General features: G+C 35.9%; 1 protein-coding gene across 1 annotated transcript in view; it reads right to left on the reverse strand.

The window, feature by feature from the left end:
- Positions 1–14385, reverse strand: part of KLHL32 (kelch like family member 32) — a gene marked incomplete at both ends in the record, with an annotated part of 96425 nt that overhangs the window by 54330 nt on the left and 27710 nt on the right. Inside the window, one exon of the mRNA XM_079532867.1 lies at positions 6706–6804. Within this exon, the coding sequence (XP_079388993.1) occupies positions 6706–6804 (99 nt within the window). The remainder of the gene's footprint in view (positions 1–6705; positions 6805–14385) is intronic.

Consider the following 14385-nt stretch of genomic DNA (forward strand, 5'->3'; position numbering starts at 1 on the left):
CCTAACAAAAGCAGAACATACACACAAAGCTGGAGGGCTGCTGACCACACTGGCACCATGTTCTCCTAACAGCTCTCCATGAGTACAACATCCTCTGTCACATCACAGCTAATCAGCAGCATGTGGACCATGGAAAGAAAGGGATTCAGATGGATCGTGTATACCATTTTTACTTTCCTCACTGAAGCCAACTGAAAAAAGGAGGAAAAAATGACTTTCGTTATTTCCCAAGTCCCATTCTAAGTTGGAATCCTCAGTGGTGCGCTCAGATTATACATATGCAAACTCGTATCTCTGTAATAATGTCTAGGTAGACTAAGTATGAGAGAAAGGAGCTAAATTCCACAAGTTATTTTTGAGCTCTGTACAAGAGCTTTCCTAATGACTATCAACAGCTCAAGTGACTACAACTGACAAAACATGCACTTTCGAGAAGCAGGCCAGCACAACAAGAACAGGTCACGTAACACAGAAAACTAACAAAACACGAGGACATTTCTGTTTATTTTGTATTATTTACAAACATTTCTGTTTGTTTTGTATACTTGGTACGGCAAGACCACTTCTACTCAAGTATGATGGTGTTGACTGTATATAAAACACCACTCTAATTCTGTGTGTGTACAGAGATTAAAAAAAAAAATCAGTTTTTTTTTTTTTAAAGCCACAAAAATAACTGCAAGCCTTAGATGCTAGATGATCTTCAGATTTTTTTTTTCCACCCAGCACTTTAATTTGCTGTATATAAAAAAAAGAATCTAAAATCACAACTGAGCTGGGGCTTTTAGCAATACAAAGGTGATGCTCTCAATATCTGGTGTAAGAATTGACTCATCTTTGAAGGACTGTATCTTATTGAAAGTTGGATTGTGTTGCTGGCACAGCTCTAAGTGGAGAATTTAGGTTTAAAAGAAGTAAACAGCTTATGAAGCTCTGGATCTCACCACAAAGCTAAATCAAACACAGTCCTTGCAGATTCACTTGTAAGCTTGCTCCTTTTAAAAACAGTAACAAACACAATTCAATATGTAAACACATCAAAAATAGTTTAAAATTACTTGAAAAAACGATCCAGATCATTAGATGTGCATGCAAAAGGAAGACAAATTCTTCTATAAGCCTAGATGTACAATTAGAGTAAAAGTCAAAAATCAAACATCCCTAATCCAAGACAATTTACCTCCTTCCATTATTGCCAAAAATTATACCAGGAGGTCTTATTTTATCATCTGTGAGCTCATTAAATTGATCCAATTTATGCATTCCAGGCCTGATACAACTCACTGTCTACTTTTGTGTACAAGAATCCAAAACACACTGCATGGAGTAGACTCCAAGAAAAATCCAATTAACTGCTGTTGTACAGTACTTTTTTTTCCCCCCTCACTTACTTTATTCACTCATTTAAAGTGTAATATTCAGTTCGAATTACCCCTCTTTATAGATCTTAAGACTGACATTTGTAGTAGCTGGAAGGTTGCTGTGCCAGAGTCCCATCTACTGTAATGAAGTTTCTAAGAGGTAGCCTGGTATGTTTATTATAACTATCCATGATCAGTCATACCATCCTGCTTCTCAGATTAAAACTAGTGCATTGGTTTAGACAGTTCTGTGCCTTCTTCCACACCTATCACCCTATTATTTTGAATGAATTCAGGGAGTATACAGAACTCCACTGAAGACAATAAAGACTTGGTATTCAGAAAATACAAAAAATTCCTTAAATTTAAAATTTCAGATCTGGAAATCCACATATCTCAAGTCTCTAAATATCAGCAAAAATAAGCCTCCAGTTTAAAAACCATTTACTAAAGCTATACTCATATAAGACTGAGTCAATGTTATTTAGTAGGAGGAAATTCCATGAGAAAACTAATATCCTCAATAGCATTCCTTCCTTCCTAAGACTCTTAGACTGTTGAAATAATGTGCAGTTTGTGGTTCTCTTTGCTACAGAATATGTAAACAGCTGAGGAAGAAGAGGAATCTTCTTACATCTGCAACATGCTATAAAACTCAGGCATATTTGTGAAACAAACATTTATATGTTCCGAATAAATCTTTCGTAACATATATTCTGCTGAATAAGAAAAAAAGTTACCAAGCACTCTTCAGAAGAGCATTAAAATCTTTAAAGTACAAAATAGGTAATCACAAACACACTACCTACTGCCAACACTCTGCAGCTCTAAGTCCTTTCTCAGATTTGCATCTACACATCCAAAGCCTCCCACTAGCTTTCTCTTCTATTCTTCAATATTATAGTAGGACAGATATGAACCCCCCCAAACTTCAAAGCCTTAAACATTTAAAAGGAAACACAGATAATATTCTCCCATTATATTTCAATAAACATCTTCAACCTGCTGGTTGAAGCTTTCTACTTAGGCTTCTTGGAAAAAGCCAAAACTGGCAATTGATTTGAGCTGGAAGAATGAGAGTTTTACAGAGCTGGATGTATACTACGCAAGCAAATGATGCATGCTTGACCCATGGATTTAAGCATAAGTCAAGATAGGAGCTCGCGTCTTCAGCTTAGCTTTCTCACACCTACATAGCAGCAATACAGCTAAGAGCAATCAAGCTGCCTTACTGTTTGTTTAGGTTGAGACGGATGTGTGAGATCTCAAGCCTTGCTTCACTGTTTAAAGAACTTGAGAATTATGCAGACATTGCGATAGGAGCGATTCATGAATATGTTTGTATTTCAGCTAAAATATAGCAACATGCTTCAAAAAGTGTCTTTCCACAAAACAAGCTAAAAACAAAAACCCTCAAACAGCAGAAGCTGAGGAACAAAGACATTTCAAGATATGACACTGCTAGAGTGAAAGACTGCACAACTTAAGCCTGGAATTATGACCTACACTAAGGAGTGCCTTGGCACTTCTTTGGTTTGCAATGTAGAAAATTTGAACTAGAATTATTTTAAAAAGTGAATTATCAATCCAAAGTTAGTGAAACAATTTTCAGTGGGGAAAAAAAAAAACAACAAAACCAACAATCAACAATAGATGCTTCAGAGCATCTGATAGCGTGAAGTCCGTAAATGACAAAGCACGCTTAAAGAACAAGGGACTCTATCAGAAACCTCCATAGTGTCTCTCTGTCATAAGTGTGATATGAGTAGTACCTAACCAGGGACATGGGGTAAGACTGTTCCCCTCTTTCTGTCTTCCCTCTGAATCTAAAACACTCTGTAATAATACCATATTCATTATTTGAGCCAGTTGTTACAGAAATCTTTTTGAGCTTTATTAACAAATTAAATGAAATGTTTTCAGCTGACTGGTCTATAGGAAAGAGAACATATCTTAAATTCATGTTGGCTTTTTTTTTCCTGAGAAAAGTATGAGGAAATTCCTTAAAGGGATCAGTGAAAAGTCAGTGTTGGCTCAAAATACATCTGCCACTGTGCACTGCAAATCATATTTGACAGGATAAATTATATTAATTAGATCAGTACAGTCTTCTTTGGTACCTCACAAACTATAGGTACACTTGGTACAACTATGGGACAAGCAAATTATATTCATAGCCAAATATAATCCTTATTGCTATCTATGAAATACCAGCACCAGTTAAGCATCAAGAAGAGACTAAAAATACCCTGAACTCCAAAAACATTATATATTTCTAGAATATCTATAGAAAACAAAAAGCACAAAAAGCTCAAACAGTAACAGCATCTGTACAGGCTGGTCTGTTCCAGAAAACTGAAGACACTCTTAACGAGTTAAAACTCTGTATCATCATTCCACAACAATAGTAAATGACAGCTAGATCCCACCTATTATATTATCTGAATTTATTGTAAACTATGCTAAACTAAGTTCATGGTAACTGAACAACAGAAAGCAGCAAAAATAAAAATCACTGTTATAGCAAACAAAGAACTCTGCAGCATCCCAAGACTCTAAAAACATCAGAATGAAGAGGCAAGAATTATTCCCTTCCCAGCAAATATACCAAAGTATAAAAGTCATGTGTGACAAGATATACCAGTTCCCAAATCCGGAAAGAATAAGCATTTTAAGAAACCACTCTTTAACTATACTGACTTTACTTTTAGATTGTTTAAAATAAAGCAACAGATACTTTTCAAGTCACTAAACTGTTTGTAGAGCAAGCAGATATTTGATAGTAGTAATTTAGACACTGTAAGATATCACGCTCTATGCGCAGAACTTTGTTGACCTCTGCTAAAAAGCTTACATGACAAGTCAAGGTTGATTACTTGCACAGACTGTACCTCTGCAGAGCAAACAAAGCAGATAAATCATTACTCTGATCTTTCCAGACCACAAATCTGTCTATGAGTATAACTTGTTCAGGTAAACTTGATAAATAAATACAGTGGAAAGAGTAAAATACAGTCTAGAACTTTACACAATGTAAATCACAGTAATCCCACAGACGTCTATGCTAATTCAAAATCTTAAAATGAGAGCAATTCCAAAACATTTTAACTCTGTCTCCCAATATATGTTCTACACCTATAATGCTGTAAAGCAATGGAAAATGCAGCAGTGATAGTGGAGTAGCAAAGTCATAGGCTACGGTGAGGATAATCTCAAATGCAGCAGTTGTAGACACAGAAACAAAGGAAAAAATCTGCTTACCCCTGAAAGGCCTCAGGTAGATAGGGAGCTCCAGCAACATACCCTTGCCTCCACTGCCAACCCTTGATGAGGACGGAGGCTTCCAGTCACTCCAGTGCATTGCATACACCTGAGCTCCCCTGGGTTGGCCCTGCCTTTCCACCAGGTGCTCAATCACTGTTTCAAGCCATGACTTAGCTTTTCCACTACAGTACCTTATGCCCTACCATTCCTTCCTTCCTTATTCCTTACCTGCTTTACAGAAAATCTTGACACTGTGTCCAGCTACCTTTTGATTTTCACATCAGTATAGCTCCAGTTACCTTACCTGGCACACACTACTCAGAGTACAGTGGACCTCTTTCATGTTATCTGAGTAACAACATACGAACAATCATCTCTATAGAATTTTTTACTGGCTTATTATTAACAGAGTAATTTGGCAGCAATTGTTTTCTAACTGTTTTTCATTGTTATGTTTTGTTTTGCTTGTTTTATTTTTTAGTTAATTAGCAGTCTGATCCTCAGTGTTTGACTATGGCTTACACATCAATGACTACGTCTAAAACGACTGTTAATTCTATAGCAATATTCCACCCCACTGATATCAGGATCAAAAAGTATTAAGAGAGTGCTAAAGGAAGAGCTACTGTTATCAGAGACTGTTTCACACAAATCTTTATGCAAACTTATTTCATGACCTAAACTGGGCAAGTACCTATTCCTTTCTTACCATCTTCTCACGTCCCCGTACCTCACCTGCACTACACAGTATTCAGCTCCTTCCCTACTCTTTACTGTTTTCTAAATTCTTTACTGGAGTGGTCTCCTTGGTCCAATTTCTGACAAGGAGTATGTGAGCAGCAAAGACAGGAATAATTTTGTTATGGGGAGAATTAAATATACATAGTATGACTATCGATTTTTTATTATCTTCCTTCTTATTATAATAACTACTTCCCATGCCTAACAACTGTTAGGCCAAGTGGTTTTGTGGCTCATATTTTTTGTTTCTTAAGTGACCATCTATCCTGTTACGTTCCACATTGATTTTCTCAGAAAATTTCAATCTTTCCCCAATTCCGAAAACAAAACTGGAAAAAAAAAAATTGCAGTCCTTTACCAGCTACTTTAATTTCCTGATCATTTTATAATGCACAAATTAATACTGAGTGTCTTAACTTATATTTTGAAGGCTTCCCTGAGGCTACATTTAAACAGGATCTCCATAAGACACAAAGCCTTCAAGTATATACTGAGGCTCTTAGCAGAGGATCCTGCATGCCTGTGGTACTCAGCAGCTCACTGTGCTACCAAGCATACTTGACAGATTTCAAAGTTCTGCTAGTGAAAGGAAAGGCATACAGAAAGCACAGTGCTGATGTGTACTTCCATGCCCAACTGTTGCACAGGTACAGTATACCCCATCCATTTCAGAAATGAATAATGAAAGATTACAAAGAAAAGTAAATAGTTTATCAGGAGTACTATTACCATTTTTTTAATAATACTTTTCACAGCTACACATTAAAGTTATGTTCTTGCAGCCGTCATAAGCTATCTCCTATACAAGCCAATCACATAAAATGATTTTAGTAGTTTCAGGATTTTTGCCTCATAATGACAGACCTAATGTGGATATTACTATTAGCATTACGGGTATGAGACAAGCTGATAAAAAAGTGCTGTTGTAATATAGCCTGCTCATTAAGTGAGAGGAAGCTGTGCCCTGGAAAATGCATCAGTATTCTGTAGTGAACGCTTAATCATCTGGATGCTTCACAATACTCATGATTGCTAACAGGGAAATGCTTAACGTTTGGGAAACTACAGAAGAAGAAAGCAAGTCCTTTGGTGAAAGGTGCAATCAGACTCCTGTGTGCTGACACTAATCAATGAACCATCCTTGTTTTGAGGATAAATGGACAAAACATATGGAGGACAAAGCACCTACCAAAGATTAATATCTATATTATACAGAATTCAAGTCTCCTGAGACCCAATATAGTAGCACTTAAGCTCCACCAGATATTTTACTAATGCTTTCCTGCTGAAATAAGGCTTGGAACAAAAGTTTACCAATCATCAGGAAGATAAATCTCACCTGTATGAGATAATGAGAACATAAACTGAGAAGCTCCAGCAGCTGCAAATGACTCCCAGCTGCTAACACATCCTGTATCACCCCTGGCTCCAAAAGGATCTGTAAAAAAGAAAACAGAGAGTTTGTTATGTAGACAATTTTTTGATAACTCAGACATTTTAGTCTACATAAAGAACAGAAAGAGTAAAACAAATACACACAGAGAAATCTTTGCAGGACAGGAACAGAGGTTTTGGAGTTCAACTGAGTTACCCAAGGATTTGTAAGCAGATTTTCCTGTAAGAGTTCATAAACCATTCTACCCTCAAATCCTTTAAAATGAAATGCTTGCTATTTATATAAAAGGAGACTTTTCAAAATAACAGAACATATTTTAGTTGTATCCATACATGCTATATCTGGTTGTTTCCATATATACTGATAAATCAGACCAATAGAACTGCCTGAGAAATCTCCAGAATCAATATTATTTATTAATGTAAAAACATGCAGACTGGAAACACCCCTCCCATTCTGCATGGTACGCTACTTCATAGTTTTCCTAGCCTCTCTCTTCATTTTACAGGACTAGGCTGTGAAAGCACAGAGTGAGCATGCTGCTGGGAAAGTGCCAGAAAGGGCTTAGAAACCAAGACTGATTATCCTGTCACTTCCTCAGATGAAACTCCTACTCATTTCAATTAAAATCACGCACAGGCAGCAGCCAGGATAATTGGACCTCAGTTCCTAGCCTGCTGTCTTGGGGTCAGCTTGTTAGAGCATCCCTCTCAGGACACAAAAAGTCTTTGAGAACACAGACACCGGTCAATCCCTTTTAACAGCATCCACATTACAAACCATCTAAACCAGTAAAATAAAGATAAGTGATGTTTTTCATCGAACAAAAATCACAAAAGAATGAGAAATATTATTTCTTCAAAGATAACTCATTTTTTCCATTTCATGCTTGTTTTATTTCCCCTGGTAACTTTGGTTTTACACCACATGAGGTCAGTCTCTCACTGCTCCAGTGGGAAGTAAAGCTTTTTCAGATCCTTTTTCTTCTGCCCCTGCAATTTAGTTTTGACACACAGTATCACTTAAGCATCTCAAAAGCAGCGGAGTATGGAGGATAGCATACAAAAGGTAAGATACCCATCTGCAATTTTTGCAGTTAAATTGCTTTTGAGGGAAATTAAGAAATATGTATGCATTTCTTCAAACAAAATAACTCAAGTGACCTCCAACATAATGGATATTTTAGGAAAAAGAAAGAAAAGGATTGATACTTATTTATATCAAGAACTTTCTTAAATTTAGAACAGGTGGCGTATGACATGCTTTAAGTTTGTGCAAATCCCTATATATTTATACAAAGTTATAGGTGAACATGCATGTAATTTGCATGCAGTAAAATGGTTTATTTGTGTAGCCAAACGGATATGTAAAGATGTTGATGTAAATGAGAATTAAGTCCAGAAAAATGCAGGGTTTTGGCTGATGCTAATTAAGTAGTGATGCATAAGAGGCAGTTCAAGGGAAAGACAAAAAGGGTATCAGTTTCAAAACAAAAATATCACCAACAGGTACAGTTAAAATGTTGTGCAGCACCACAAATTATTTTCAAGTGAGAACTCACGGTCAGACTGACAAAAAATCTGCTCAGATCTTGCAACATCTTATTCAGACAGCATTTACACTGAGCAACCTCTGTCATCTGAACTGACACCGTTTTGCTTATTAACTGCCAGCCACCAGCTTAGAAGTGTTAAAGATGAAATATAGGAGAAACGGAACACTAAACAGATTACTGTCTTGTAGGCACAGACAAACTATAGTTAACTGCAATACCATGAATGTATTTTAAAGCTACATCAGTCCATTTACAAATAATACTTGTAATTTTATGAGATGAGAAATAAGATGAGAGGTAAGAAAGATGAATCCTTACTTCTTAGAGGTGATCTGCACAAAATCATCAACAAAGTTAATTTTAAGGTGGCAGAACATATTTTTTTTCAGTTTTCACACATTTCCTACATCGTACAAGATGTATTCCACTGAGATAACATATTCAACATATTTTCCAAGAAAAATGAAGAAAGCCTATTCAGTCTCTTCCCAAATTTCACCTTGAACAGAACTATCTGAATTTTTATTAAATACTCATTTGAATATTGACAACTATACTAATTCACCATCAGCAAATTGATGCTGGGGACACCCATAAGAAAAGAAAAACAGTAATTAAGAAGGAAAAAAATATATTACAAGCCCTCCTTTTATTGAAACCAGCAATCCACAATTATTCCACACCTCAATTTTTATTAATACAGTTACTAGATTTCTTTTAATCTCCAGTATAGCTGCTTATTGTATCCTCCATATGCTCTTCAGCTGAATCTCAACAGCAAATTAACATAAATACCCCCACTAGTACAATACAAGAACACATTGACCAACTCTCCTTTCTTCATCTAACTCAAAGCAATAGCTCTGAGGTCTTCAGAGTGACACTAATTAAAAATCAACAAGAGGGAAACTAAGATCTGCTTTGGATTCACAGTTTCAAAATTGATCACAAATTGTTTCTGTGGAAACTAAAGAGTGAAGCTTAGTCACTTTCCCTGTTTCATACTCAACCCAACAGTTATGAGGTATAATTACCAGGGCAGAAACTCAGGAGTAATTACAACCATCAACTCCAGACAAATTTTGCTAACATCATCACTAAGACATGTGCCTTTGTATGACAAATGCCATCATAAGACTGGTTTCTGTGCTATTTTTATATTAATTAGATGTAATTCATGTATTGCACCTGGCAAAGTTCTTTGGGCTCTCAACTTTTCCCTGGCCTATGTTGCTACCCAAGAAAATGAGCGTAATCACCTTCTACCTGTGTACTACAGGCAGATCTTGCAGACAGCCTTGTCAGCTTAGCTTTTCAAGCCCCTGGTATGACATTGCTTATATTCAAATTGATCTGATGTAAAAATATGGTGTTTCTTTGCAACAGAATGTTCACAGCATCCGGATTACACAATTCTTAGACCCATGATTTTTAGAGATAGAATAAAAATCCACATGGAAGTGCATCTGTTCATGCTCGGTTGATATACTGAGGAAAACTGCTCTTTAAATGTAGGTATTACAAACTTTTGTAAATTAAACAGACCTTCTGAAGCACAGTTCTGAGGCAGAACATGTTAATTTTAATCAGGTTCACAGTCACAAAAACTATGGTCACGTAGCCTTGAGCAACTCCATTTTCATCTTCCTCTGGGAAGTAGTTCTCAACTAAATTCATTCCTTCTTCCCCCACGACATTCCTTTTTTCTTCCCAACTCATCTTGCCTAGCCCAGTACATCTTAGGGCTCCAGGCAACTATGGAGAAGATTAATCAGGATCACACATCTTGCCTCTCTCTTCAATATTTTCTTTAGGACAATTCCTGGTAACACAAAGCAACTAGTGGCTATGATTTCTGGCTAGGAGCAGTATTAGAACCACTGTCCTTTTTCAAGGACAATGCTGGGACAAACAGTCATACCCCATTTCCATGCAGCTCAAAGACCCTTCTTTTATTCTCTTAATACTTTTATTTATTTATTTATTTGTTTAAATAACCAACCATTCAGCATAAGCCTACCAAAAAAATTGCATGGTTATAGCAAAGACAGAAGCAAGAGGTGGAAAGCAGTGATGAAGAAGCCCCTTTAAGTTGTCCTTCCCAACAAATAAAACTTACAGCCTAAGAAGGCAATCTCCTGGTTCACTGTCAAATCCTATGGAGTCTCAAGGGATATTTATCTGGAAAAAATAACTAGGTCATTCAATCTATTCCCCATTTACTGCTGGCTATTAAGCTATAACAGTAAGGAAATACATGATGTCATATCAGAAAGTAGTAAACCATATGGAATATACCACATAAAACAGAAAAAAAAGTTTTAAAATTCCTGACAGCCTAATGCAAGAGAAAATTCCTTCTTGACTCTACTTGCAATGATCAGCATTTCAAACAAGACAGGCATCAAACAAAAGCACCACTTGTTTCTCCCCTCTGGAGACTATTCTGTGTGCATCAGAGCAATCAAAAAAGTAACTTTTCTTTTAGAGCACTTCAGAGTGCATTTTACTCACAACCAGTTAGCACTTCTGCCTGTCTCAGAGCTCATTGGTGTTTCACTTCAATTCTGTATTTCCTACATGTTGAGAAGGGCTGCTTCAAAATAATGTGAGCAGGGCAAGAGTGCTCCAGTGCCCTGCAGGCAAGTGCCCAAAGCATGGGCACATAATGTTTGATAACTTATTGCAAAACCCAGATGTCTCATTAGTCAATGCCAGAAGGAATCATGACCAGCATTTCTCTGATACTTACCAGAGTATTTGTTCAGAAAACTCAAAGAAAGTCTGTGTTAAATGCACAGCATATAAACTAAGACTCCAAGCAAATTCACTTTTTCTTTGGTAGAATGTCTCAGTACTTTAATTACTTTCAACTCTAGAAAAGCTATCTTATTCATAACTTGGTAACTTATCCAGAACAAACAACGTGAAACATTAAACCTTAACTATAAAAAATAAGTTAAGTGAATGAGTTCCATTTTATTCTAAGCCTTCTAGGGTTTAATTTTGGGTGGTGCTTTGTAGAGCAATGAGTTGGTCTTGATGATCCTTGTGGGTCCCTTCCAACTTAGGATATTTTATGATTCTAGGCAGAGAAACAATATTATCTTCCTGTTAGCTCAAATTTATAATTTTTAACTTTGAAACCACATTGAAAATGATGATAAAATAAATATTTTCAATAAGATATACTCAATAGGAATAGATACATTTCTCCAAGACCTTTGCATGTTGCCCCTTGGAGAAAAGAACAAGGATATTTGAAGTCATCAGGCAGTGTAGTTAAAATCTGTCTTTTTGTGAAAAGGCAACCAGTTGAACTGCCAGACACGGGAACTTACACAAGAAAATCAACCACCATGATACAGCTTTGCAATACACCTCACCCACAAATGGGCTAGAATAGATTTAACAGAGTAAGAGGTACTAAGAAAGCTGCTTCCCCTCAATCTTAACTGAAAATGGCAAACGAAATATTGGTTAATCACTAGAAAAACTGCCACTATCAAAAGAGGGAGATTTTGATGAGTGATGAAAGACAAGATTCCATAAAGGCATCAAAGTAATTATCAGGAGAAACAGTTGAACTTACAAATGCTTATTTGAGCTATTTATTTACTACTGAGACCTCTGCCATTTTTTCTTAACGGAAGAACTTTAACAAGAAAAAAAAAAGCTAAACAAAAACAACAAGAAAAAAATAGGTTCACAAAGGAGCTGTAAGATAATACTTCAGGTAACTGTAATTGTGTGTGTCTGAATTTGAAAAAAAAAAAAAAATTACCAGATGTTACTCCTATTGATTCATGAAACCTGTTTGATAAAGCAATATTTCTGTTACAAGACCACAGTGTGTTTGTTTTTCTAGTGAATACAAGTTAAAGTTGGTAAATAAAATCAATAAATAAACAGAATTTATGAGTTAAGAGTAATATCAAGAACAACTGAATATACTGATATCACCTCTAATAAAGACTGCTTCTGTGTTAATACTTTGTGAGTAAAAAAATAAAAATTTCTATGTTTCTTTTTACATAAGTATCAAAAAAAGTGATGTGAAAAAAATAAGCTAAGAAAAGAAAAATTTTAAATTTATTTTTGTATGTAGTTTTCAAGAAATGGAAGTATTTCAACATTCTTTCTGTAGAAAGGATGTAAAGCTGCAATAGGGCTTTTTAAGAAGATACACAGCATGACCTAGTCCAAAATTTGTTTTTGGAGAAAGAGCTGAACATAAACCAGCCCTTCTAGCAGGGCTATCCCTCTGATTCCTTCCTTTTTCCTTTGGTGATTGAGAATGATTTTGTAACTTTTTATTAATACAGAAAAAAAAATACTATGATTTAGAAAAAGAAAACAGAAATTAGCCAGTTAGAAAAAAGGAATTGGCCAGGAGGAGAACCATATATTATGATTCATTAAGATGCTGCTTTCCCAGGAGGCCTTTGGAAAGTTATGTGCATCAAAGAATAAAATTATTTTTGAGGAAAGACATTAAAGTCAGTGATCGCTTGATTTTGCTATGTGCTTTGATGTCTCAAACAAAATTCTACCTAAATGCAAAATATTATTTATTACCATGGATTAAAGACATATAATAGAATTTAATTACAAAAAGAGATCAAAGCCTGCAAAGCATTCCAGTATATATAGGACTCTAAATGTGCATTTTCATTTTTATTGAATTTGGATCACAGTCCTGTACTGCAAATTAATGCCAGTGTTCTTGCATTATTCTTCTTTCTAGAAACAACAGCAGAGTGCCCATCAGATGATTCAAATGATGGTATCATGTACATAAAATATCAACAAAAATGAAGCAGTTGGCAGGATCTAAATTTGAGGAGGAATGCAAGAGCCTCATCTAAAATGAGGAGCCTCAAATTTTCAGTTTAAGCTACTTACTCAGTCCTACTAGATTTACACTTTCTAAGATTCTGTCTTCAGCACTGAAACTTTTCAGAAGTCCAAAGGTTTTCTTCTGACCAGAAGCGTATTTTCTCGTAACAATGAGAGATTTGCCATCCAACTAAACCAGCTTGTTCATGGTTTAATTGGATTCCTTTTCTCCAAATGAGATTATGGTTACAAAGAAGAAAAACTCAAAAACAACAACAAAAAGAGCAGACAACAGTGCTTGTGACTTTATAACCTAGACTCTTATTCATTATCCAGTGGTTGAGACAGAAGGAATTGTGAACTCCAAGCCCTGCTCCAAGAGCTGTTCCCTAATATTAATATCTAAAACATTGCTTACTGTCTTGTTTATGTTTCATCCACCTCCCTTTCCAATGCACATCTGATATTTGCAGAATGCCCTGTGAGAACAAAGGTTGAGTAATCTAATCACTGAGATCACTACCACCTTGAAGTAAAAAAGAGAATGATCCTAGTACCCTTTTATGAAGAAAGGACATGGCCAACTACAGCAGGGAAATAATCCTTTCACTGTATTGTGAGTACATGGAGTACGTGGTAAAATGCCCAGTCCACCAGGCATACTTTTCTTCATACTTCAGTATGTCTTCATTTTTAGCCTCACCTAAAAAGACTGGAGGAATTAAGCACATTATACTTTTACTGTCTGTCATAAAGGCTTTCTTCGTGAAGATCAGGCATTGTAGATTCAACTGCTAAGTAAAAGAGGGATGTGAGTAACATTTCTTCATGATGATGTTATGGCCATGACCACAAGGGCACAAAAAAAATGACTGGGACCTCATATTAGAAAAGACAGCTATGATGGTGATGCATAATTCCAAAAGAAAAATAATAATGTCCTGACAGAATCTGAAAGCTAATCACTGTAGGTATTGTATTCAGGCACAGTAGATTTGCAAGAGAAAACAATGCAGATAGATTTGAGGTTCCTAACTCTCTTGACGCAGAAAACATGAAACGTTATCATTAAATTCATTACAGGAGTAACCATTAGCTGCACTTTTAACCTTCATCTTTTGCATTCACATATAGCACTTAGGGAAGAGCCTATCAAAGGGAAAATATCCCACCAAATAAATCTACTGTATTTTTGCTGCTGAACAGCTGAGTAAGAGGAAAGGTCACTT

The sequence above is a fragment of the Tetrao urogallus genome, assembly GCF_951394365.1.
Source record: "Tetrao urogallus genome assembly, chromosome: 2".
Taxonomy (NCBI): Eukaryota; Metazoa; Chordata; class Aves; order Galliformes; family Phasianidae; genus Tetrao; species Tetrao urogallus.